This window comes from Cantharellus anzutake, assembly GCF_015039405.1.
Source record: "Cantharellus anzutake strain C23 chromosome Unknown EI90scaffold_46, whole genome shotgun sequence".
Taxonomy (NCBI): domain Eukaryota; kingdom Fungi; phylum Basidiomycota; class Agaricomycetes; order Cantharellales; family Hydnaceae; genus Cantharellus; species Cantharellus anzutake.
This window is the reverse complement of record NW_024066996.1, coordinates 592,008-616,843: the sequence shown is the minus strand read 5'-3', so window position 1 is coordinate 616,843 and position 24,836 is coordinate 592,008. Positions and strand designations below refer to the sequence as shown.

Below are 24,836 nucleotides of genomic sequence, written 5' to 3'. Positions count from 1 at the left end.
TCCGTGAATATGGTATCCTCAGCGGAACTTGGGGGAGATGACCCCCAGCTCCGATCTCAATCAATATTACGGTCACACCCGACAAGCTCGCGTGAACTAACGCTCGGAATGAGACAAACCTGTTTAGAAGAGCTTCAAGAGGTATACTGTAAGTACTACGAAGCATGGCATAAACTATGAAACCGGAGGGATAGAGTAGGGAATTTTAGATTACATGTGATGCAATCATGCCAGGAAATCTTTGAGGAACGACAAACACGGCATCACACCACACAGCGATTAGCCCCCAATGGCTGCAATCACTAGGTTACAAGCCGCTTCCTTCTCTGCTCGCACCCCTAACTCGAGGGTGACGCCTGTGTCGGAAATGTAGGTCATCCTGGCGCGAACGATGGCCTTGCCACCTCCGCCGGTAATGATACCGGCAAGCATAAGCGAATGTACCGACTGGGATGTTGGATGCTCACTACCTCCAAGGGGCTCCATGTTCAGGATCTCAATGATAGAGTCGCACGCCGCTAGAACGATAACACGGTAATTTAGGGACCGGAGCAGGGCGTGGATCTAGGCACTCACCCTTAATACTATCCATAGCAGACAGCGAAAATGTCTCAACCACGCTCGGCCCATTAGCCATCCTGGCCCATTCGGACTCAAATGAAGCATAGGTAGGAACAATGTACTCGGACCCAGCCCCGATTTCCACCTCCTCGACCTGGTACTCGTCTTCATACCCTTCTTCCTCCGGTTCGCCACTTGAAGGGTCAACCTCCTTGCTGATGAATTTGAGCGTAGAGAGGAACGAGCCCAAAACATATTCAGCGGGGTTTTCGCGCGTGAAGGAGACATACACGACTTGAGGTGAGTTGGCGGAAGTAATTTGAGGGGCAGGGATAATGAAATCTTCCGTGAGACCTGCTTCCGAAGTAGCCTGCATGAGAACGGACACGTTCTCGAGAATGGTATCAGGGAGAGTATTGGATACATTGAACTAGGTTGTGTAATTTAAGTGACGGCATTCCGGAATTACGGCCCACAAAGCTGGGGCTGCACTTACCTGGAAAACAATGTGTTCTTTATATACATGTTTGACGCACGACACAGTGTATTCTGTCTCGCTCTCCGTAAGTTGGGTGGGCTTCCAGCTGCTGTTGATCACAGAACCGTACGACTCAAACTCTGGCACGGCAGCAAGCTGTTTCGCGTATGCCGATTTGGCCTCTGCGATAGATGGAGCGGGAGCGGTGGAAGTAGGAGCTTTTGGAGCAGGTATAGTATGTGCCGTTTCAAGAGCACTGGGACCTAGAGTATGTTACCAGGCGACATTAGAGTGCGGAAGGCCGACGGAAGGGTGTACAAAGCACATACGGGCGCTCTCTTGTCTGGCTTGCTCCTTGCTGACTTTGGGTATCGAGGAGGTGTCAAAAGGGACGTCACTAGCGTTCGCGTCCAGAATGTAGGCAGCAAGTTTCGACTCCAAGGCAGCGAGAGAGAAAACAGATTCTGTTCAAGTTATTAAGCAACGCAGTAGCTTTCTGCCCTTGTCAAAAGACATACCATCCTTAACATATGTTTCGGCTAATGGAGGCTGGTTCATCACCTTCAAGTACATTGCTGCTCTATCGCGAACCTCATCATCCACATCATCGAGACAGCTGGCTTCATCGTAAGCACACCTCATCAAGTGACAAAAAGTAAAGTGCCACCTACCGAGTTAGCAGGACTCGAATACTCTTCTTAACAGCCTGATCCACCACATTTACCCCGAACTTCGCCAAGCTCGAAACCGCTGCAGCCCTAACCAGCGCATTCTCGAGTATAACCCGGTTATAGATGTACCGGATATACCTCGCGGGCTTCGGAGACTTAGGTCCTTCAATACCCAATAGGTACAAGATTCTAACCGAGAGCTTCGTGAACTCGCAGTCCTCGATGAATTCGCACAAATGAGCGAGGGCAGCCTCCTTGGAATCCTCGATGAATTTGATCATGTCGAAGATCGCTTCCACGACCGCCCGTTTGAAGTCATATCCCCCCTCATCACGTAGGACACCGGCCAAGAAGTTGAGCATAGTTGCTTGTTTTCCTGGGAATTTGAGGCACAGGGAGCGAATAGCATCCACAACAATGACTTTGAATTCATCACTAATTTCGTTCATGAAGCCAGAGATTTGTTTCATTAAGCGATCGACGGAAGCTTCATTACCAGTCTGCGAAACGGTATTAGTTGAAACTCATTCAAGGAGCTGATTACATGAGCGACACACCTTAAGGAGTGTAGTGATAGCATATGTAGCGATGCTACGGTTGGAATCCGCGATGAGATTCTCTATGTCTACATTACAAGTAGAGACTGGCCCAGGGTGTGTAAGTGCAAGCGTACTCAATGTCCGAATGGCCGCAAACTTGAGCGTAGGCTTGGCAGACGACAAGAAAAGTTGCAAGACTTCACAGCAGAGGCGAAGATGTCAGTGTCAAAGGCCGGAAAATATATCAAGTAAAGCTTACCCGCAATAGGTCTGACGAGCTGAGCAGACGAGACGTTACGAATCTCACAGATAGCCCGAGCAGCTTCATAGTTAACCATATCGCTCTTATGACGCAGCCATCCTTCCAAGAGTTCAAGCATCTGCCTCTGAACACTAAACAGAGACAGGATTTATCAATTCCGCTTATTCAACACCCCATCGCACTCACTTGGGGTCCTCATCCAAAACCTTCGCGGCGTATCGAATCAGCATACACAATGCCATCGGATTCTTCAACGTCGTCCCAGCGCCAGACTTCCCTCCTCCAAGCTGTTGTATCATTTTTATCACCGCCATCCGATCCTGCTGTCTCATCAGGTACAACAAACCAAGGGCATGGTACTGGGTAATATAGCTCGTGGATGGTACAGCCTGGTACCCGCCGGGCGACGAGGACTGCGAACCCGTTGAGAAGTTAAGATATCCCCCAGCTGCACTGGTCCCAAAGAAAGATGTTGTTGATTTTGCATTGACAGCATCTTGTGCTTCGTTCACCCAGCGTTTGATAACTTCTCTTGATGATGGAAAAAGATGGTAGGAAGAAACGAGTGCAGCGGAGGATATGGAAGGATTACGATCCACAATAGCGGTCTTATAAAAGCGTTCGATCCCTTGAGCCATTGAGCCCTAAAAATTCATAATAACCGCAGTAATTTCTCTAACGTCAACGGGAGAGAAAGTGGATTCACGCACGTCTATTATCCGACATAGTGCACGGATGGCATTGGGACGATAAATGACCTCTAAGTTAGGTTGCATATCCTTCATAATGCTGCTCGTCACCATGATCACATCGTCAGCAGAAAGTGCCAGCTCCTTTATTGCCAGATACACCGCTTGTCTCAGGGCACTCTAAATAAGACAAAGGCAGCCTCATCAGATCCCAACTATCCCCAAACGAGAGCACGCGCCACCCCATCCAAACGTACATCCTTATTCTGAAACAACTTTGTCGTCCCGAAGAAAAGTGTCGTAGCCTCCTGAGAGCTAAACGTCTCGCCCAAATAAAGCAAATAAACGATCCGCGTCAGCAGCGCTCGGCATTTCCGTGGACTGATAGGAGATTCATTGAACACTCGTGCTTCCTGTATGATCGTTGTTTTGTTGTTATAGTAAGACCCAAGCCCTGTCTCCTCATCCTTCTTCGCGAGGCTCATCGTTTGTAATGTGAAGAATTAAGAATGGGAGAAAAGGGGAGGGACGAGAAGAAGACGAAATACCAGAGGACTGCGACGCGAGGATACACGTCGAAGCGGATCGTTCAAGTTGATCACGTGTCACTTTCCAGTCGACGGTTCAGTGGGGCCACCGCAGACTCTTGGAAGTAGCTGCTTGCGAAGTCACGTATGGTCAGAGGGATACGTGCGCATCATTTCACAAAAATTGCCCCAACTGTTGATTTTGTCCCGATGCGCATACTTGAACGCGACAACACAAGCCAACCGTCATTGGCACCTCACCGCACACTCGGGTCTACTGGTCGCAGAGCTGAGGCGGAAGTGAAAATAGACTTCTGAACGATATATTTGAGCCTGATTCAAGCTTCTATCCACACACAAAGCTGCATGGACTATGGTGGTCAAACCTCAAGCCTCGTCTCAGCGGTTACAAGTCACCCACGCTCGGTAAAATTCTCATATGACAGCGCCCACCGCTCGATTCTTAGAAAGTAGGAAGAACAGAAAAGATACAGCACCGCTACTATATACAACAAATGTGAAGGGTCAGCCGATCGCCCACCAACTCGTCTACACGTTTATCCCGAGCCCAAGGTACAAGGAACAAGCGTGTGAATGAACCAGTGGGAAGTGTAATGAGATGTGGTGAGCGGAAGGTGAAGGGGAGGGGAAATCAAACAACCTAAAGGTGTGAATCAGCGTCCAAGAGATGTTGCTGGTGCGGAGTGGCCGGTCGAGTGATGAGAAGATCGGGGGGTCGAGAAAAAAAAACCAAACACTAAATCGGAAGATGATGAAAACCGCATCGTATCGATCAAGGGAATGTTGAGGACCGACGATTCGCAATTAGTATGTAGACAACGAGGTCGATTGCTGAAGAAAAACGCGCATAACGTCATCAAATATGCACATAGTTCTATCTCGCACATACAATCAAGCACCAAACCACGAGACGAAGGAAGGGAGGAAAGCAGGATAAGCTGGACGGAAGTGCGCTAGCACGAGGACGACATGAAAAACCGCACGCGGTTGGGGCCGTCACTCATCAGCATTCTCCCCGACAACTGAACACATAGTCGTGCACAATATCCTGGCCGAGATCGTCTCAAGCGATATAGACGAAGGTAGCTCACAAGCAAGAACCACGATGAGAGTCGTCTAAAGTGCGCATGCCGTTACCTATGCTCCATCGAGCGCACGCGCCGAGGGCAGTGGGCAGGAGAGAGGGGGGACGAGGCGGAATGTGCATGGACTAGCCAACACCACTCAACGCCATACGTCGTACCCAAACACCAAGGCAAAGCGCAGGACTCGTCGACGGACGTACCGATGATCCACGGAGTAGCAAACCAACATCCAGGGCGATCGCAGCGATGCAGTCAACAATGTCATCCATCCATAGATGGGCAGAGAGGGGAGAGAGGAAGAGGGGGGGACTCGTGACTCTATCACGAAGTAGAGTGTTCGTCATCACTGATGTCGTAAATAAGCACGTAAATATATCATCAACTCGAACGCGCGGCGTGAGACGTGCGCCGTGGTGGGGGCGTGGCCGTGTAGATGGGTTTAACCAGAAAACCCAGATCCAGAGTTAAGTGAGTGTGAGGGGTATGATAGATGTGGGGTTGCGTGAAGGGGACGATATGAGTGAACGGTGAGTATGATGTAGTAAACGGTGATGCGACGTGTAGAATATAGAGATAAAAATGTAAGGGTGTCTGTCATATAATGCCCAAGGTAATCTGCGTGGTACGCATCCGTTTTGTGATAAGCAGGAAGAAGAATATGTTAAAAACGCATAACCGAGGAAACGCAGCATAAAAGGTTCTTCAGAAGACAGCACCAGAAGAACGGCGTTCCGCGGCGCTTAGCATGAGAGTTTCATTAACGCTGTATGAATTCATCAGACATACTGAAAACAACACTGTTTCTTAGGAAGGTCAACTCACTTTCGCAAACGAGCAATCTCCGTTTCGAGCTCGTTAATTTTCATGATCATGTGTGAGTGGGCCATCTCCAATGTCCGAATGTGGGTTGTCGCTGAAAAAGGTAGTGGATCTTATCAGCATGCCGCGCGCACGCACACACAGAGACACAACGCCGAAACCCACCTCTATCCAACAGGCTAACTTTGCTCGACTTCTGATTCGAGACCGGTAGCACGTCCTTAAGTCTGCGGTACCCATCCCTGAGCTCATCCCTCCGTCTCTGTTCGGATTCAATGCGCTGACGACGAACTTCCTCACGACGCTTGCTGACAGCACTCCGGTTGGAGACTTCAACGGGCATCGGAGCATCGTCTTCATCACTCGCAAACTCATCGTCGTTCGTCGACTTTCTCCTAGTGGTGCGACGGCCACCTCCGGCAGCAGCGACCACAGCGCTGTTGCGGACGGGTCGACGCTCACTACGGCCATGGCTCGAAGAGGCAGGGGAGCTAGTCCCCGTGCTGCGAGCACCATAGGCAAGACCTTGAGTTTCGGAGAGGTCGGAAGCAGACATGGAAGTGAGTGGTGGCGAGATGGATTGCATTGGGGAGACGGGGCGAGGTGACCGAATGGACTGAACGTATGAGGGTGGGTAGTATGAGGGCATACCCGATCCAGTGAGCTGGAGCGAGTTGAGGGAACCGAGACCAAAGCGTGGAAGCTCGGCTGGGGAAGAATGAAGTGAGTGATAACGTGAAGATTGAATGCAGAGCGAAAAAGGAGCAGAGTGCTTACCTTCTACAGCAGGGACGGCGTCGTATGGAACAGGGGACTCGTAGTTGGCGAAGTCGGGCTGGCCGATGAAGTATTCGTGAGAGTAGGAAGAAGGGCTGGCGGGTTCCATTGAATCAGGTAGCGACAAAAAAGGAGGCGTTGAAGTTTGGAGAGTGGCGATGGTCTTGATCTAAAAAATCGACGAGGGAGGCCGCAGGCGACAGTGCAAGCACAAAATCACAAATGGGCGATGAGGGAGATAGAGACGTAAGTCAGTTGCGAAACGTGTGTGGAGATGTCGACGTGATATAAGAGCTGGGTCGACGATGAAACTCGTGCGGGCCTAAGCGTTGTCAACGAAGCACAGACGCGTAAACAGAAACCGAAAGACAAAAAAAAAACAAACACCGAGTCGGACAAGCCGATCGCGGGATATCGCTGGCGAAACAAAGATGAGGGGGATGGTTGCGAGGATGAAGAGAGAAAAAGGCGGCACCGGTCCTTTTTATCTACTTAAGCAAACTCCTACCGGAAATTATGAACTATGCAGTTCAATTATTTTTTTTCTCTCATCAAAAAAAAATAAAATTTCATCGGCCGGGAAACCCCCAAAGGGAAAATTTTTATCAAAACTTTGGCGGCAACTCGATTTACATCCAAGATGGCGACAACCTCAAAAATTAGACGCCGCTCTGTCACACGTGTTGTGACTGCGTCAAAGGTTGTCACACGTTGTTTGACAGAACGGACAAACAAGCTGACAGGACAGTGAACGCTGCCCAACGGTTAACAACACCGCTGACTAAACCTCCCACCCCATTAGGGGAACAAGTCCGGTTTTGCTCAGGACATCCCCAAGAGGGCAAGACTTCTCCAGCATTCTGCCACGGACTCTGATTGGTCCAGATCTCAAACAAACTACTACCGAACCTCAGAGTATCAGCGGCCAACTTGGCTACACCCAGCAGCAGCCTGCTCCTGGTCTCTCTGCATCATTACCTAATTTTTCGGACAGCAATAATACACCGCTCCCGTTGGGTTGGGAAGAAGAACGATGAGCGCTGATACGTGCTGGAAGCAGCGCCCGATGGCAAGAGGCCCGAACCGGCCAAAATGGGCAACTTGTTTCGTCCAGCCATGCCTCGTGCACGGCTTCTCTCAAAAATCAAACCAATCTGCTCGGTCCGGGGAACACAGCTTCGCTGCTTCTCCTTCCTGGGGCTTGCCCGCTGTCTGACCCTGCACCCATATCGTAAAGCACACAGCCTTGGCTGCCATGATATCCATTTATAACCAATATCCATATCTGATGCCAGATCATCGGTTATTACCTTCCCATACTTCAGGATATTGTCCACACGCAAATATGTTCTTGGGGCGGACGAGTGCACGCCGTGTACATAGTATGTGAAGTGACATCGTTAGTCATCGTGATCGTTGTCACAAGGGCAGTCGTAGGCAAAACAGAATACAAGAGATAGGCAAATAGATAAGAAGCCAAATAAAGGGAATCAAAAGCAAGGAGGTGGCCATACATGCATGGCGATCGTGGTCGTAAGAAGTGAGGTAACGAGAAAACCCCGCAGTCCTGAAGAACGCGAATTCAACGAGAAATGGCAAAATGGCGAAAAAACTTACTATTACCATACTGGGGAATGGGACAATAAACAGGTCGAAAGGGGGAAAGCACTGATAGATGCGCCAAAACCACCCAAATGAATGCGGATAAGTGCATGAGGTAAAATGTGAGAAAGCGGAAAGGGGTCCCCATCCTCGGCTCCAAGGGGTTGTTGTGTGGAGTTTACAAAGGGACAGGGGGGAATTGGAAGAAAGAGACCACGGTAAACGAGGAAAGTGCAGGCAAATGGAGAGAATATGAGATGGAACGATTGCTGTTCCGATACCAGCAAAGTCGTAAAGGACATCGCAAAAATCCCGTATCCGATGATCGGAAGGTTTGATCCTGATCGGCCCTTCATACGGTCGGGTTCCACTTACAGCAACTGGAATCGATGGCAGATGGGTAATCTCCTTCCTTTGCTCCGCCCGACGTCCTCCGTACCAGTCTTCGCGTAACAGGGTCGTTCTTCTCAAGCGACATAGTAACTTGGAGAGAAAAACAGCCCAATTCGCTTCGTCAGTCGGAAACCAACAATCCGGAAGCGGATGAGTGGAATGATCGATGCCACAGCAGAAGAGGAGCCGAGACATTAGGAAGAAAGACATGGAATGGGAGAGAACGACAGGAGTGACTTAGAGCAAGAAAGAACAGATTCATTTGAAAATGAAGAAGTCAAGTTGGAAAGCAACGGATTTTTGCGATGTGATAGTGAAGAGCAGGAACAAGGGGAAATGTTTGTGTCAAACAACGAGAAGGAATAACCAGGTACGTTGAGTGAGCTAGTTACTCTCGCATAACGGACCGGCATTTTTCCCAAGAACGCCAGTTCCAGAATATAATGTAAATCTATCCCAAATAAACACGACAAGGCAGGTGTCAGTCTATCGGTCAGCAGGTCACATTTCTCAAACGAATAGTCGAACAGGTGATAACAAGTGAATCGGCATTCACAACCGAGTGGAAAGAAATTAATTCGTGTGATACAGAAAAAACGTACCCTCGAAACCAATGTCCGCTAAGGTCTAGTCGACTACGGCTTTGTATAATGGTGGGTGCCGTAACCGCAAGCATGGGAGGGGAAGGGAGGTATGACGCCACCAGCATATTGATCAGGTGTTGCACCCAGAGGTGGCCGCCGTGATCTCATTCTCACTGAGCTTTGCCTCGCCTGGTTAAAGGTTGAAGAGATGATAGCCAAACCGTTAGTAAGAAACCCAACCCAATCACAGATCCTTTCAAAATGAAAAAATGGCGGCGGTGCATGAAGAGTTTGGAGCATTACATAACTCAGCGGGCGAGATGAAGAGACGCCGAGTGAAAAAGGAGGCAGGTGCGCGCGGCAAATGAGAAACGGGGTAACAGGTGAAACTGCGGGGCCGATGCGAGGAGCAGCCCGTACGTACGCTTTCTTGGATTAGCAATCATCAAAGTGGCTTTGATATAAAATAAATAGAGACAATCGGCCATAACGCTTTGCAAATTTGGGTTCCGACATATTAGTGCTGGACAAGACCCGCAAAAGCTGTTTCATTAGCTCCGAGACCGCCTGCCTAATGAGAATGACAATTCCCCAGGCTATCACCTTAGTGAGTGCAAGAGTAGCGGCTGTTGTTGCGATTTTACTGCACAAGTAACTGAGAATATAAACAGATTGTGAAGTTAGAACGGAATTCCAGGATCATCATGACCACAATGCAGCTGAAACTACTGCGGGGAAGAGATGCAGGAAGGGGACACGACGTACTACTCGTACTTGAAAGAGAAGTGGACGAATTGACCATACTTGAAAAGAAATATTGGCCCCAACAGACTGTAGATCTAGCGGATGAAATTTTCCTCAGCTCCTTGGTGGGAGTCCTAAATTGCAACGGATTCAATGGCTAATCCAGGGTGTGTCGGTTGTTGGAGTTGAAGAACGTCCGCCCACGGAGATGGTGGTGCCCCAGATCATGGCCCCGCCACACGTGTTCGAAGGGTGAATCGATGACGCCCCATATGTGACGTTAAGGGGCTGCTCACAAGCGGGAAGCGCAGCAAGCAATTTGTTACATCTTGGGCGGATGATTTTAATCAAACGGACTAGGTGCCTATCCGTTACTCACCACATGGTGGCTGAAACTCAGCCAAAGAGAGAGAAAAGTAGCAAAGAGTGGCTAAATCAAAATGTGACGATGAAACAGAGCTGTGGTGGGGGGATACTCGATTGAGTCGTCGGAAGTGAGAGTGAATGGACCAACTGTAAAACCAACACTGATTTGGTTAGACACACGAGGATAATGATGGGCAACGCTTCGTGAGGTTAGGGCAGAAGAATCTAGGCGTTAGGAGGCTGAGGCGCGCGACACAGTGAATTGAAACGAAAGATATGGACAGAGAATGATGGTCTCTTGTCTCCAAGGAGGGTGATGGAGGATGAAGGATGGGAGTCACTAAGGACGACAGCAAGAAACCGCGAGGGCAAGGCGTGTTCTGACGAGTTGGGGGAAAGGGGAGATGGCTGTACGGTGGATGCCGATGATATGACGCATCGATTGTTGCCTCTTTCTAGCCGACTTCCCGACTCGACATGGATTCAATTGGAGTGAGGGCATACACGTTGAAGCATGCAAGTGCAGATCGCAGTCGCCCGTGTATGCATAGCAACGGGATCTATTCGGCGAAGTCCGTTGGCAAAGTTTGGCTTGCATTAAGTGTTATGACTGTCCCATTTTGGGAGAGGCGTGCGCGCGGTGGATATAAGTGAATCACAAGGGAAAATTGACACGCGTCAAAGTGGTGAGGAATTATTCCACGGCAGTGCGTCCAAAGCTAGGGTTTGGTTTCGAAGGCGAACCACCAAAAGTAGAACAAGTTCACTGAACTCTGGTCTTAGCCGTAGCGTATCAACTAATGATTGCGATATGATTTGGTCCCGGCGCCATACATGGAGAGCAGTGCAGATTACGATATGAACATCCGCGGAGATTTTCAAAGGCTCGAGTTCCGTTGAGATGATGTATGCGTTTCTAATGAGTTCCTTCAGAAGGATCGCTGGCAGAAACCCCGACCGTTTTTTTTTAACATTGCGAGCAGAAAACAGAGCCGATCCCAAGGCTCATATCGATGTGGCGAGATGGTTACTCAAGCCAGTACGGCAAGAAGCCTTCCTCTGCAGATGCTAGAAGCAGATAGCAAACCCCGGAGCCTTCTGTGCGGAGATTGGGAATACATATTGTTATGAATGTTCTTGGCCTGTTCCTGTGGCAGTGGGCGTAAGGAACAAACCAAGAATGAATTGGCCTAGTATATCTCAGGTCCAGAGAAAGTCGAGATGACTTTCGTTACGAAGTCAATATATGTACTATCGAGGAAGGATGATAAGAGGCTGGTCACCTGAAGGATGAGTGTGTTTCACCGGTTCAAGACCACAATTCTAAGGGCAAATCAGCACGTGCTCGTATTGGCGCCGCGCGCTCCCACACAAACTCAGGCTCGGTTATCTAACCACAAGCCGCGGACTCCGGCATAAAACGAGTTCCCCCTATTCCGTTGGGCCCCCTAGCAGATAACAGGGATTACATGTAGATCGCAGGGTCTTAATGGAACGAAGATGCGATTTGGAAATTGACTTGTCCAGATTCCAGCACTGTTCATGGCATACAACACCAATACTAGGTATCCCTCGATAGCCAGTAGCCAAAAACGCGTGCTCCATTTCAGTCTTGCCAATCGCTGCAGCATGTAAGACCTGCGAGATGAACGTTACACCATGATGATTTGAAATCTTGCTTTGATCGTGGTGATGAGCATGTGGATTGGTCTGTTTTCGAAGGCCTGCAGGATGCAAGCACGAAAACCCTGAGTAAGAAGTACATGAGGCGGTGATTCAGGATGTTGGGTTGACCCAGGTGGATACGATGCTATCGCGATATGATCGTCGCAAGTGCTCATATCGCATATCGATGAGTTCAGGGAGTGGCACTCTCGCACGACCACCGTCTGAAGGTCGCCTCCAATAGCCAGCCTAACCTATAAATTTGTGCGGAACATCTGGAAACGAAAGCATAAGACAAATATTAGCCATCACCAGCATTGACAACGCTACCTGACTGCCACTCTTGGAACATCCTTGGAGATGGGCTCATCGGGGACGGAGGTCTTCTATTCTGATTGAAGTAATGAGAATTCGGTGCATGAGATTCAGAAGACGTGCGCACAATGGTTACCAGCGCTCATATTGCTTACTGGGGAGTTCACCGATTGATCAGTTTCGAGCTCGATCCGCCAAAGAGGCAGAAGGGAAGGGTACGGGAGGAAGATATGGGCCACTGCTGCAGTGCCGCTACTTGGTGCAGCAGCCTTGCGAAGTCATAAGAACCTCGCTAGTGGTAAATAGGAAACAGCGCATCAAATTCATGGTGCCAGAGGAACCAGGGTTAGTAGGTGATGTTGTCTAGCTACTGTTAAAGGACGCTCAAGGCATGTGCAGCACCCCGCAGAGCGATAAGAACATAACTGGTTCCAGGAGGCTCAGTCGCTCAAGCGGTTGAGCTGACACGCAAGGGGATCGTGTTCTGCTCCTCGTTAGTTGAGAAAAGCTTTCCAGCGCGGGTGTCGTGAAGCGGGTGAAATGGGATCAGAACTTCCAGCGAAGTACCCAAACCCTCAAAATGTAGTGGAGGGCCATTCAAGTACCATTTGAGTGCAACTCGTCAGGAGTTTGACCCGTGGGAAATCGCAGGTGCCGGTGGCTGTCCACCGGCCAGCTTGCACGGAATGAAGTTGCATGTGGTTCGCACAGCTCAATCACGATGACAGGAGAGCAAGTTCAACACCCTTTAGTTTCGCTGGTCAGAGCCAGTGTTTCCGTCGCAGGTGAATATGCAGGTGGCCTCGAGTCCTGCATTTGGTTTGATGACTATCTGCCCAGTGTGGATACTGGCTTGGGCGCGAACCCTCGTGGCATTTGCGACCATATCTGTTCCTAGATTCGTATATTCCATCTTGTCATACTCCCTTACCTTGCGGGTAATGCCAAATCCTTTGTGATGTTACCAACAGAATCTGACGTCACGCGCTTGTGAAGCTCGACTTCAGATCTTTAGTACTCCTGTTTGTCCTCTCCGGTATTCTGGTATCGCATTTCATCCGTTATCGGTATCTCAGTACGCACTGTGAGTCTTATGGGCGTGTGCGTGTATTTCTCCTGAATAGTGTGCATCTTAGCCACTCTGAGAGAGGTCCCCTGTCGCGCCCTGCGATAGAGCCGTTGCACCCCGATGTGCAAGGCAACGAGGCGCGCGAGCCGTTCCATAATTATTTAGATGAATTCTTGCTGGCTATCAGGGTGTTTGGATTCTTGGAAAAGCCAGTACGTGTCTCCACATCCGTCGACACTACCTCGTTCACAACATGAAATCCACACCTTTGCTGTCTCCAGGTGTTCCACGAACTTGCGCGATATTTGCAAACGCGCCGCCTCATAGCTGGAGACACTTTATCGCTCCATCAGGACAAGAATTTTTATTGTGTTATTGATGGCCTCGTTCAAGTCTTCGCCAAAACAGACGGTAGAGAAGATGACGCCGTTAGCACATGGGAAGGTGAGGATCTCAACGGGTATCAGCTCCTTAATGAAGTTGGGAGTGGAGGCACGCTGTCAAGTTTATTCACAATCCTGAGCTTGTTCACTGAGAACGTGCAGCTCACATGGCCAGAGGAGACGTATGACCATGATGTTGCTGAAGACTTTGTCGACCAACTACAAATTCCCGATTTCTTGTCGCGATCGCGGGCGAATTCCGACGTGTCTCTTCTCCAGCTGAATAATCATGACTCGCGTCCAGGTCGCACATCCGGAAGAACCCCAGCATCTTCTTCATCTGGATCAACAATCCATGCCGCTGCTAATGTCCCGTTGCCACGATCAGGCTCTCACTCTACGTCACGAAGTGCGGGTCGTCAAAGCATGGGCAGCGTAGATGGCTCGGAGGATTCGCGCAGCACTTGGAGAGCTAAGCGACCTTCACTTAGGAGAAGCAAGACGACTTTCCCATCCGGTCTTGATCGTGCAGGGGGATCGGTGGCACGTGCGACGGTAGACACCACCTTAGCTGTCATACCTGCCGGTATGTACCTGTCCCCTCATTCCAGGGATGAAATTTAAATGTGACGGTCGCTCCGGATTCAGAGGCTTTCCGTAGGCTGACATCCAAGTACCCCAAGAGTTCTGCACATATCATCCAATAAGTCATTCTCAACGCTCGGTTCATCCTATAGACTAATTAGCCTCGTCTATACAGTGATCCTGGCTCGGTTCACCCGTGTTACTTTCATGGCAGCGCATAAATATCTCGGATTAACTTCTGAACTTCTCCGAACGGAGAAAGCCATCAACGACCTTGCATGTCATCCGCTACCCCTCGACTTTTACCGAAGAGGAGGAATGGAAAAATTGCGTCAGCGATTCGCTCCAGACCCCAAGGAGCCGGGGTCAGATACGTCATCCAGTGACTCAGATTACTTTGGCAGCGCCGCAAATGGTCATATCATCGACCAAACCAATACTGTTGCTCCTAGCAGTGTGACGGATTCACCTCCTTCGGGACCGTCGAACCGAAGGATGCACCCCAACGCTGGGGATCTTCATAGTTCCGCCATAGTCAACAGCGAAGCATATCTACCTTTGACTAGAAGCGAGAGTGTCCTCTTCACGCCTGCGGCCACGAGACATGCGTCAGGTGAACAAACTCGCAAGAATCACCTTCACTCGGACGACTTCGACCTGCGAGAACAAGTTATGGACTGCATCGTCAAATGCATCGGCTTGGTGCAGCCACCATCCGTTAGCGCAGAGTCGGTGGAAGCCTCCCCAGCCTTTGGACCCATGGATCAATTCGGCCGGCCTGCGTTCACCACGTCATTTAGTTCTCTTTCGCTCCTACAAGCAGCGGATGACGCATCCAGCGTTACAGCTAGTTCTGTCAATGCTCAATCGCCTAATGTGATTGAGAACGAAGTCGAGATATTGTTTTTCCGTCAAGGTGATACGCTCGTACATGCAGGCGAGAGAGATGCGGGTGAGTTGTCACAAGTATCTGGAGCGATCGTATAATTTTCACCCTTCGTAGGGATTTTCTATGTCATTGAGGGCTTTCTCGATGTCTCGCTCCCTGCAGAAGAACACAGCGCTAATAAACAAAAGGAGAATGAAATCGAAAATTGGTTTGCCTCAAGCATCAGAGAAGCACCTCAGGATGCAAGTGCTCAGAAGCCGAATCCCATGAAACATTTATTCGATGTCAAGGCCGGCGGGATCGCAGGTTACCTCGGTGGTTTCTTCTCAGAATGAGGCTGACACATGGCTTACCTTTTCCTCTAGCTTCCTTGTCTGAGACGGCTTCATACGTGGAAATTCGAGCCAAGACAGACACATATGTGGGGTTTCTGCCGCACAAAGCACTGATGCGGCTGCTAGAGAAGCGACCCATTGTTCTGCTCACCTTGGCGAAGCGCCTCATCTCATTGCTTTCTCCCCTTGGTGCGTTTTTCCATTCCTCTAGGTGCAACGCAATTAAGGGGTTGTTTCCTCGCTCAGTCTTACAAATTGATTCTGCCCTGGATTGGGTCCAAGTCAGCGCTGGTCAGGTCCTATGGCGTCCGGGTGAGACCAGCGACAGTTTTTATATTGTCATCAACGGTCGTCTCAGGGTGCTTGGTGAGGATGAGAAGGGAAACATGAAGGTGCTGAACGAATTTGGACAAGGTCTGTGTTGATAATTGGAAATTTGACCTTGCTGACGTTGATGTACAGGTGAAACTGTTGGAGAGTTGGATGTCATTACCAGTTCCCCTCGAACAACTACTCTGCATGCTATCCGTGACACCGAACTAGTTCGAATGCCACTGACTCTTTTCAATGCAATATCCGTGAGGTAAGCAATTTAGGCGTTGTCATGGTATTCGAAGCTCAGCACTTTCGGGATTCCAGGCACCCAAAAACGACCATCCAGTCCGCAATCATATTCCTATAAGCGCTGAACCTCGCTGATAAATCTGCTCTAGATTGCTTCGCATGATTGCCACCCGAGTCAAGGAATCGGCATCCGGCTCGAAGCCTGAGACAGATATCGGAAAAAATCCGAATTTGAAGACTGTAGCTATCCTTCCAACAGCCAAGAATGTCCCAGTTGCGGCTTTTGCTAAAAAGTTGCAAACTGCGCTGGAAGAAGTTGGCGCACCTACATCCTACCTCACACAAGCTTCTGTGACCAATCATCTCGGAGCGCATGCTTTTACCAAAATGGGAAAGCTCAAAATTGCCGCATGGTTAGCAGACCAAGAACAGCGATATCGTATCGTTCTCTACGTGGCCGATTCTCCCGTCAACGCACAATGGACGCAAACGTGCATCCACCAGGTGTGACAGCTGTTTCCAACTTAATGGGTTTTATGAAATATGTTCGTGACAACAGGCAGACTCGATCATGCTGGTATGCATGGGTAATGACCCAAGTATTGGCGAATATGAGCGTTTGCTTCTCTCGACTAAAACGACTGCTCGGAAGGAGCTCATTCTACTTCATCCTGGTCGACACGTTGTTCCTGGGTCGACGCGTGAATGGTTGAAGGTATATTAACAGTGTGCCTGTCAATCAAGTTATTCACAGTGACTTGGTAGATCCGACCATGGATCCACACTCATTTCCATGTTGAACTTCCAGTGTGTGTCACAACCTATCTGCTGCAAGGCATACTCAGAGGCTATTTCTAGGGTATGCTGGGCCGAAAACCTCCTACGACGCTGGACCCCACAGGAATGGCTGCCTTTAAGAAGTTAAAGAAGCAAGTTGAGGTCAGTATCGGGAAGTATCGTGGACCTCGGCCGGTATCCAGGCGGCCAGATTCGGCAAACGACTTTTCCAGACTAGCTCGTCGGCTTATAGGGAAGTCTGTTGGCGTTGTGTTGGGCGGTGGTGGCGCCAGGGGCATCTCCCATCTTGTAAAGCCTGCGCTCATACTCTTTCAGTGGGTTTAGAGCTGACTAACCTGCCAGGGTGTATTACGGGCTCTGGAGGAGCAAGGCATACCGGTGGATATGATCGGAGGCACCAGCATCGGCGCGTTTGTCAGTGGTTTGTACGCACATGAGGCCGACTTGTTCTCGAGCATTGGGCGCGCCAAGCATTTCAGTGGTCGAATGGCGAACATATGGCGTATCATCTCGGATGTCACCTACCCTATCGTGGCTTACACAACCGTGTGGTGTTTATCTTCCCTATTAAATTTTGACTCCTGATGTTTAATTTCCAGGGGCATGAGTTCAACCGATCTATCTACAAGGTGTGCAAGAAATTCCACTTTGCCCTGACTCTGATCCTGACGCACGAGCGACATAGTCATTTTACGATCTCCATATTGAGGATATGTGGTTGCCATTCTTTTGTAACACAACCAACATCCTGACCTCGACTCACGAAATCCATACTTCGGGTTATGCATGGCGGTATATCCGTATGTTCTGAGTCGTCAGACGGCGTGGCCCCACTTGATGTATCCCTAGGTGCATCGATGACACTAGTTGGCTTATTACCTCCTTTATCGGACAACGGGAAGGTTCTGGTGGATGGTGGCTACAGTAAGCTTCTGTATCACCCGAAAAGATTGACTTCTGACGTCGCCTACAGTTGATAATTTACCGGTATGGTTCAATGCCTGAACACCAAACTTCTCCTGACCCATCATCAACAGGTCTCAACGATGATCTCAATGGGGGCATCTGCCGTTGTGGCGGTCGACGTCGGCGCTGTGAGTGGATTCTTGTGAACTAATTTAGTTCCGCTTACCCACCTTCAAAGGTGGATGATACAACTCCACGGGACTTTGGGGACTCCATCTCTGGGTGGTGGTTGCTCATTAACCGCTTAAACCCCTTCAGTTCAACGCCTGGTGTCCCTCCTATCACTGAAATTCAGAGCCGCCTCGCTTAGTGCGTGTGGAGCCTTCAACATAGACTAATATCTTGCTAAGTATGTTTTGTGTTCAGTGTGTCAAGTGTCAAGACCCTTGCAGATGCCAAAGTCATGAAGGGATGCTGGTATATGCCCGTGCCGGTGCAAGAGGTATGCAAATCGGCAACTTATAGTAGTACCGGGACTCACGGTATGTCTGAAGTTTACCACGCTACAGTTCGGAAAGTTCGAAGAAATCTTCAAGCGTGGATATGAGGCTGCAACGAAGATGCTAGAGGATTGGAAAGAAACTAACAACTTGCCCACATGGAGCGATGAAGAATTCAAAGAAACGGAGAAGAGGAGGAAAGGAAGAGGTTTACGTCGTAACTCAATATAGGCTAGCAACACAATTAACACATTCTGCTCGCGAACCCCTTCGTCTGGCTCTCAAGAAGCGCTCTGTTACACTGTACTGAAAGATAGGTATACAGATGCGATATGCAAGCGCGAATACCTTCGCATCGATCACCGCCTGGGAATGCCTCGCCCCCGTCCACGTAAAGCACGCGCTGCCTGTTGCTGTGAAACCTGCGGGCCGGGATTTTGCTGTCAAGTCGCATCAGCATCGCCCACCGCTGTACAGTACTCGCGACTCTCACCGCTTCACTCTGTGGGTTTTTGACTGTTTCGTCAATGCTCAGTATCAAGCATGCGGCCTCAGTCGCACTCCCTATCGCATTTGACTTCACCAGACTCGGCTCCCACACAAATGCTGCCAGATTGTCTCGCACTCCTTCACCTTCAACATCTATCCCCGCCCAAGTCTCTCCCATAGCATGCCGCTGGCGAAGGCGATTGAGGATGTCAGTGGAATCCAGACCAGCGTTGTCACATATCTGGCGAGGAATAATTTCCAGGGCACGAGCATATGCGGTCAGAATTAGCTGGATTTTTCCTGGAATAGTTCGAGCATGATTCCGAATATGAGCCGAGAGATCCATCTGTCGAGCCATTAGCATGATATGAAGTTTTCACATGACAACTTACCTCTACAGCACCGCCTCCTGCGACGATTTCACTATTTTTAATGGCCCTTTTCACAACCATGATAGCGTCGTGTAAACTGCGCTCGACTTCTTCAATAAATTGATCTGCGCCTCCTCGGAGCAACAATGTGCATGTTTTTGCCTGCGGGCACTCCTCGAAATTGTTATACCTTTCATTCCCAATCTGTCGCTCCTCGAACCTCCCACATGTTCCAAGGTGCTTGCGCTCGATATCCGAGCATGTACTCTGAATACTTCCTCCGACTGCTTGCACCACCCGCTTGAGATCGCCCGCTGGAACACGGCCAGCACAGAAAATTCCTCTATCAGCGAACCACTGGGTGGCGAGATCGCCAATCGGAAGCTTTGAGAGGACAATTTGAGCACCAGTTTTATGAATGAGCTCCAGCTTGCGGAAAATTATAGTCCACTCTGCGTCGACAATGGCCTGATAGTCAGAAACTTGTTCGATGCGTACTTCCGCATTATCCTTTTCAGCTTTGAGCTCAAGCTCGACATTCAGGCACAGAATGAGGGGCTTCTTGAATGATTTTGGTTGCTGTTCAGCACCTGCATAGGTGAACGTTTTTTTGAATGAGACCCCACGGATCAATTGGGAGTCCTAGTTAGAAGCTGGATCTCAGACAAACGCCATAGTGCTCAGTGTTACCACAAACCTGCATGCCACCCCCTGGTATTTTCTTCACACCGATCAGCGATTCATCTAGTTCATCTTGATCAAGGCTCAACACTGCATCAACGACCATGTTCGAAAAGAATGGTTTTTGTGAATGAATCAGTTTTGAAGACATAGATGTGGATGCACACTTCAGAAGAAGCGAGCGGAATTGTCTGGGTAGCCTTCAGTTGCTATTTAGAACTGATGATGTACGCCTACGCACTCGGTGTTAGACTTGTCGACTTTGACTTGAATTTCACGCATCCGATCAATCGCCTGTCAACCATTCTGGTTGGATTTAAATGACCAATAACACTGACAATGGATACACGCACCAGTTGGGCAGCTATTCGGAAACCTTTCATGATGAGGTGCGGACTGACGCCCTCCTCAACGAAGTCGCGCACCTCCTTCAACATGTGCGCTGCCAGAATCACAACACTTGTAGTCCCGTCACCAATTTCAGCATCTTGAGCGCGCGCGATATCCACCAGAGTTTTCGCCGCAGGATGCACGATCTCCAGCAGCTTCATAATCGTCGCGCCGTCGTTCGTTATTTGAGTTTCGCCGCGTTCATTCACAATGAGCTTATCCATCCCGCGTGGTCCAAGTGTTGTAGCGAGCGTGTCTGCAATCGCCAAGCATGCAGAGATATTCGATAACAACTGACCCTTTCCCTGCGATGTGTCTGTGCCCTCTTTCAACAGAATCACAGTGGGTTGCTGATTGGATGGACGGTGAGGATCCAGAGGAGCAACCAAAAACCCCTACTTACCATCCCCGGTATCCCTCTCTGCATTTTGAGTTAATTGAAAACGAATCGGCGCGTTGAAGTTCGAGTAATGATATCCCAAAAACGCGGGCGGTTGATTGATCACCTGATGGGGAAAGATATTGATCACGTGTGCGCACTCTTTGCCCCCAATTACGATGCAGCCCTCCGACGCTGAACCATCCCAGTCGAAGCCACCCTTCCATGAACACGGAGAAAATCAGCCACAGGACTCGTCTGATGCAGTTCAGCCGTCCCTGACGTTTAACCCACCACCTCCCCCAGTGCCTTACCAGCAGTTCGAGTATTCATTCCCCCCTGCATTTCCAGAGCTCGTTCTACCGCCTGGTCATAATTCAGCTACCCAGGATTTATTTTCGGCTTCTGAGCAGGATAATTTATTTGGGTTTCTTGACAAATTCGAGTGGCAGTTTGATCCTTTGCTCCCCTCGGGCATACCTTCGCTTAACACCGGTCAACTTTCAGGAGCCGATTCAAGCCAAAGCCTCCGATCTGCACCATTAACTAGCCAAAATGATAATGCTTTGTCTAATGTACATGCTGGTGCTACCCCTCGAGCCCATTCTCCGGCGAATTCGTTGCATCCCCCACGAGCCCAATTGTCTAGTCCAGTGTACGCGTCGCGCCAAAGTTATTCAAACCCTGCTTTGGTACATTTCTCCCCCAGTAACCCCCATCCATCTTCTAATGTACCCCCGATACCGGATAACTCATACTCTGATCCCCTTGGGTCGCGCGATGAGCAGACGCCACTAGCCGCCTTACCGCTAAAACAGGAAACTCAAGAATCTGGTGTGAATCTGGCGCATGATGGCTTAGAGGCCGGTCAGCAAGGCGTGGGGTTGCTTCCCTCTCTGGATTCTGGAGGGGAACGTGTCAATAGTACACCTGCCCATTCAGCAAACGGGCGACCACAAAAACCAGTACTTAGCACTCCAGAGAAACGTGTAAGGCATATATTATCGGAGCAAAGAAGAAGGAATACAATACGTGACGGATATGCGGCCCTCACGAATATGCTGGTGCCCTATCCTTCTGCTGTGTCACGACCTGCACCCCACGGCCACCGCGTGGAAAGGGAAAGGGAACGAGAGGAAGGACGAGGGGAAAGGGGAAAAGCGGAGTGCTGTTCCGCGCTGTTGAGTACATTAAATGGTTGGACGAGTGCGTGGAGGACCTGACCGCGGAAGTTACTAAGCTGGAAGCTGCAGTCCAAGACCAGCAACAGCAGCAATCGCAACCACCTTCAGCACAGCATCATCAATTTTCTGCACAATCGCACCAATCTCACCAACACCACCTTCCTCCTCACGTTCAACATCACTCGCAGCTGCTCCCATTCCCACAACAACATCGCAGAAGCACCTACCACTCCTAGCGTACGCTGATCTCATGATCCTCGGACCATATAAATCATAGTGATTACATGGCTTCGTTTGCGTTATCGGAGGTTCTCTGCCTCTTCTGGCTTTGCAAATTTGGCGTGGGTTGATTTCCATCCCCAACACAAAAATTTGCGGTATTCCCTTATAGCGTTCATATAGGACACTCGCACCATGTTCAGTATTTGTAACGATTTTCTCACGTTCAAAACATCAGATCACCGACGTTGTATTTCTAGGGGGCTACAACCTATCAGCAACTATCAGTGTGGATACGTGTGTCGCATCTATTCTTTACATACGTTCTATTAGTACAACACCAGACGCCAAAGGAATTACATCGAAGATACCCCCTTAATCATGGAAAACTTCCTTGCCATTCAACCCTTCCGCTTCCGTTCTTCATCATAAAGGATATATCCCTATTCTTCGCATCAACAGAGCTTGCAAAATCTTTCCCCAAATCTCCCCCAAATCTCCCGGTCGACCTTCCAATGCAATACGTATGACCCCGAACGGAACATCATTGTCTCCCAGTGCCTCCCTCGTCAGACGATCTAGCAGCTCAGTTGGTCTTCTATCGCCCTTCTGGCCTTCCCATGATATAGAACGTATACACCCCATTGGATCTGCACCAAGCCGCGTCATGCTCACCATTTGCAGGGAGTCATTTCCGTGAGAAAATCCGCTTAATCTCGATTAGGATTTCTTTGTCTCTGGGGCCCGACGTTCTTTGGCTTCAAGCACCTTTTTAAACGCCGTTATTGCTCTCCAGTGGGACCCGCCAAGGGTCTTGAAAATAGTCAGAGTGAGTGACCAATAAGCCTCCTTTTCCGCCAATTCTACCACCGGAAGTCTTCCCTGTGGGGGGGACCGTTCAATGCTGTCGTCAGAAATGGGGCGCTGAGGTGACGGTTTTGAACTGATTCAATGGTTCAGGACCCAAGGGGACCTTGCGTCCCGACGTTGAGGGCATTGATGGTATTACGGGCGCTGAGGTGGCTGATGGAGTTGATGGTTGTATTAAAGCACTCACTGCCAATCAGGCGGCGGGAGCGGACTGGATTAAAGTGAGTACTTGTCAAAACCTTTGCTACCTGTTATTCTGAAGGGGGTTATAGATTTGGGAGATACATGCGGTCGACATTTACGTTGAACTACCGCCGCAACGAGTTCAGACTATGCTTTTTTCCCAAGTTTCTCCTCATAGGTTCTGCTCCACTGATTAATTTCAATAACGATGAGGCACAAGCGATCGTAAAGCAAGCCCACGCCCGAGGTGTAAAGGTTGCAGCGCACGTTCCGTCCTTAATGCGTTCTACACCGTTACCAGTTCTACCGCACTGACCCACCCCAAGATGCACAAACAATGCACCATAAGGCCCTGTAGGCATGGGAACCAATTTAAAACTTACCGTGCTGTGTACCTAGTCTTGGTGCCAGACTCTGGTGACCCAGGTGCATTGAATTGTTGTGGTGTGGTGTGTTGGTGTTTGTGTGCCAAAACGGATGAAAAAACCATTCTTGAGGCGCTCATAGAATGTTGAGCTCATTTGCTGTGATCATTTTGCATGTCGAGGTCATTGACTTCTGCGATGAGGCCGCTTGGATTATCTCCTTATTGACAGGGATGCTCTGCGTTTGAGAATCTAATTTGGGTCAAGCGATGCAGTGCCAAGAGGACAGAGCAATGGCGTACGTAGATGAGATTACGTAAGGATGCTTGTAACGGACTCCAAACCGGACTCCAATCAACCTTCAATCGTTCATCACAGAGTAGATCACTGAGAATGAATTCACAGGGTGGGTTGCAAGGTTTCTTCGCGCAAAGGAAATGTTGGAGAAATAGGGCCGCTGTAGAAGCGGTGATTGCTTACATAACCCATATCCCTTCTTGCTCTTGCACCGTGATCTATGTATCTAGACATACCCGATCGATTTCATTGAACTAACCTCGACTTCCGATCGGGCTCCCTTTCATCATTCATGTAGAATTTGTTGAAGCAAGAACAACTACATACCCTTGGTAGGGAGATGTAGTCATTCCGTTTCAGTTGATGTTTTGCGTCAGAAAAACTCGACAAGTGCTCTCCAGTGTTCTAGAGCAGGGGATTTCGCCCCTGAACCTGTTGGATTTTCGTCACGTTGGCGCGACAGATAGCGATTAGACAAGCAGTGAACTTAACAGGTTTCATCAACTGAGACTACTGAGCTACCTCTGCGACGTTATCAGACACCGTACTCACGCCATTCCCTCTCGATTGATTGAGGATGCCCTCTCAAGCGAAGAGGATGACACTATTCCTTGTGACTATGATACACGTTCAGAACAGGAACTGACGCTCGAGCCTCCTGACACTCGACCACCTTGCTTGTCCCTCATCTACTCTAGACCCGTATGCACACGTCGATGAGATGTTATTTTGGGCGATCTGGTGCTGAGGCCGTCATCAATGGATTAGCTTTTGAGAGATCGGTTAAGCTCAGGGCAGCGAAACAAGAGTCGACCATGTCTCAGAAGTAAGATCTGAAACCGAACCTACTGTGCAGAACCATACAACGCTGACAGTGCCTAAGGCCTCAGCGTTCGTACCACCGTCAGCTTTCCTCGTGAAACATTTGACGCCATCCGGCCTGTCAGACAGTTCATCAGATTCATGGATGAAGACCAGTACCGACCTCGTAAAGCTAGGGGATGATGATGGCATCATTTTAAATTCCGTGTCGGTGCCTATTGCCATATGACGGAGCAAACAATGGATCACACCGTGCAAATCAGAGCAGGGCCGCGCGGTGTAATCTCCCACCTTGCCAGTCCTCCGATCACCATCTGCCAGTATCCCATCTATTCGCCCTTGACCATCCCTTCCTACGGTCGCCGGTATCCATAAGATCACCCCATCCCCAGATCCAACATGACTTGAAATACGAAGATCCGGATGAAGGGGGGTTAATCGGGTAGCTCACTAGGCGCG

At 49.5% G+C, this 24,836-nt stretch overlaps 8 protein-coding genes across 8 annotated transcripts; 3 read left to right on the top strand and 5 right to left on the bottom strand.

The window, feature by feature from the left end:
* Positions 1 to 64: 64 nt before the first annotated feature.
* On the bottom strand, positions 65 to 3,685 carry EI90DRAFT_3230272 (coatomer subunit gamma; the record flags this gene model as incomplete). The annotated part of the gene is made up of 11 exons (XM_039066496.1): positions 65 to 518; positions 577 to 991; positions 1,058 to 1,302; positions 1,369 to 1,503; positions 1,558 to 1,655; positions 1,711 to 2,210; positions 2,268 to 2,446; positions 2,509 to 2,642; positions 2,698 to 3,155; positions 3,222 to 3,380; positions 3,458 to 3,685. The coding sequence occupies 11 exons, from the start codon at positions 3,683 to 3,685 to the stop codon at positions 280 to 282; spliced, it is 2,790 nt and encodes a 929-aa protein (XP_038912914.1). The 3' UTR covers positions 65 to 279.
* A 1,850-nt stretch (positions 3,686 to 5,535) lies between these two features.
* EI90DRAFT_3018694 (uncharacterized protein) lies at positions 5,536 to 6,538 on the bottom strand (the record flags this gene model as incomplete). Its single annotated transcript, XM_039057249.1, has 4 exons — positions 5,536 to 5,596; positions 5,656 to 5,746; positions 5,818 to 6,360; positions 6,430 to 6,538. 4 exons carry the CDS (start codon positions 6,536 to 6,538, stop codon positions 5,536 to 5,538), a joined length of 804 nt encoding a protein of 267 aa, XP_038912913.1.
* Positions 6,539 to 7,682: 1,144 nt separating this feature from the next.
* On the bottom strand, positions 7,683 to 8,228 carry EI90DRAFT_3070824 (uncharacterized protein). Its single transcript, XM_039061255.1, has one exon. It carries the CDS (start codon positions 8,053 to 8,055, stop codon positions 7,849 to 7,851), a length of 207 nt encoding a protein of 68 aa, XP_038912912.1. The 5' UTR covers positions 8,056 to 8,228; the 3' UTR covers positions 7,683 to 7,848.
* A 1,049-nt stretch (positions 8,229 to 9,277) lies between these two features.
* On the top strand, positions 9,278 to 10,008 carry EI90DRAFT_3018693 (uncharacterized protein; the record flags this gene model as incomplete). Its single annotated transcript, XM_039057248.1, has 4 exons — positions 9,278 to 9,359; positions 9,530 to 9,615; positions 9,680 to 9,877; positions 9,919 to 10,008. 4 exons carry the CDS (start codon positions 9,278 to 9,280, stop codon positions 10,006 to 10,008), a joined length of 456 nt encoding a protein of 151 aa, XP_038912911.1.
* Positions 10,009 to 12,819: 2,811 nt separating this feature from the next.
* EI90DRAFT_3146562 (uncharacterized protein) lies at positions 12,820 to 18,358 on the top strand (the record flags this gene model as incomplete). The annotated part of the gene is made up of 25 exons (XM_039065431.1): positions 12,820 to 12,883; positions 12,939 to 13,036; positions 13,095 to 13,186; positions 13,235 to 13,379; positions 13,449 to 14,136; positions 14,199 to 14,234; positions 14,311 to 15,116; positions 15,187 to 15,232; positions 15,253 to 15,339; positions 15,390 to 15,548; positions 15,606 to 15,773; positions 15,822 to 15,942; positions 15,999 to 16,019; positions 16,073 to 16,427; positions 16,483 to 16,638; positions 16,689 to 16,730; positions 16,782 to 17,009; positions 17,064 to 17,267; positions 17,321 to 17,350; positions 17,407 to 17,521; positions 17,571 to 17,629; positions 17,759 to 17,815; positions 17,866 to 17,996; positions 18,054 to 18,129; positions 18,182 to 18,358. 25 exons carry the CDS (start codon positions 12,820 to 12,822, stop codon positions 18,356 to 18,358), a joined length of 4,161 nt encoding a protein of 1,386 aa, XP_038912910.1.
* A 70-nt stretch (positions 18,359 to 18,428) lies between these two features.
* EI90DRAFT_2975928 (chaperonin Cpn60/TCP-1 family) lies at positions 18,429 to 20,576 on the bottom strand. Its single transcript, XM_039055871.1, has 7 exons — positions 20,462 to 20,576; positions 20,022 to 20,408; positions 19,910 to 19,962; positions 19,685 to 19,859; positions 19,009 to 19,629; positions 18,621 to 18,962; positions 18,429 to 18,567 (listed from the first exon to the last, which is right to left on the bottom strand). The coding sequence occupies exons 1-7, from the start codon at positions 20,483 to 20,485 to the stop codon at positions 18,487 to 18,489; spliced, it is 1,683 nt and encodes a 560-aa protein (XP_038912909.1). The 5' UTR covers positions 20,486 to 20,576; the 3' UTR covers positions 18,429 to 18,486.
* Positions 20,577 to 20,583: 7 nt separating this feature from the next.
* EI90DRAFT_1952734 (uncharacterized protein) lies at positions 20,584 to 21,783 on the top strand. The gene has a single exon (XM_039052371.1). The coding sequence runs from the start codon at positions 20,617 to 20,619 to the stop codon at positions 21,658 to 21,660; it is 1,044 nt and encodes a 347-aa protein (XP_038912908.1). The 5' UTR covers positions 20,584 to 20,616; the 3' UTR covers positions 21,661 to 21,783.
* Positions 21,784 to 22,407: 624 nt separating this feature from the next.
* EI90DRAFT_3070800 (uncharacterized protein) lies at positions 22,408 to 23,488 on the bottom strand (the record flags this gene model as incomplete). Its single annotated transcript, XM_039061254.1, has 3 exons — positions 23,000 to 23,488; positions 22,804 to 22,949; positions 22,408 to 22,669 (listed from the first exon to the last, which is right to left on the bottom strand). Coding segments are annotated over exons 1-2 (155 nt in total), but the record flags the coding sequence as incomplete, so codon positions are not given.
* Between the last annotated feature and the right edge of the window lie 1,348 nt (positions 23,489 to 24,836).

What these genes read in the sequence shown, in the direction of transcription:
- EI90DRAFT_1952734 (XM_039052371.1), top strand. Translation starts at nt 20,617, where the DNA reads ATGCAGCCCTCCGACGCTGAACCATCCCAGTCGAAGCCACCCTTCCAT.
- EI90DRAFT_2975928 (XM_039055871.1), bottom strand. Translation starts at nt 20,485, where the DNA reads ATGCAGAGAGGGATACCGGGGATG. An exon ending in AGAGAGGGATACCGGGGATG is followed by an intron (nt 20,409 to 20,461) that starts GTAAGTAGGGGT and finishes CCATCCAATCAG; the next exon opens with CAACCCACTGTGATTCTGTT. An exon ending in TACCAGGGGGTGGCATGCAG is followed by an intron (nt 19,630 to 19,684) that starts GTTTGTGGTAAC and finishes GCTTCTAACTAG; the next exon opens with GACTCCCAATTGATCCGTGG.
- EI90DRAFT_3070824 (XM_039061255.1), bottom strand. Translation starts at nt 8,055, where the DNA reads ATGGTAATAGTAAGTTTTTTCGCCATTTTGCCATTTCTCGTTGAATTC.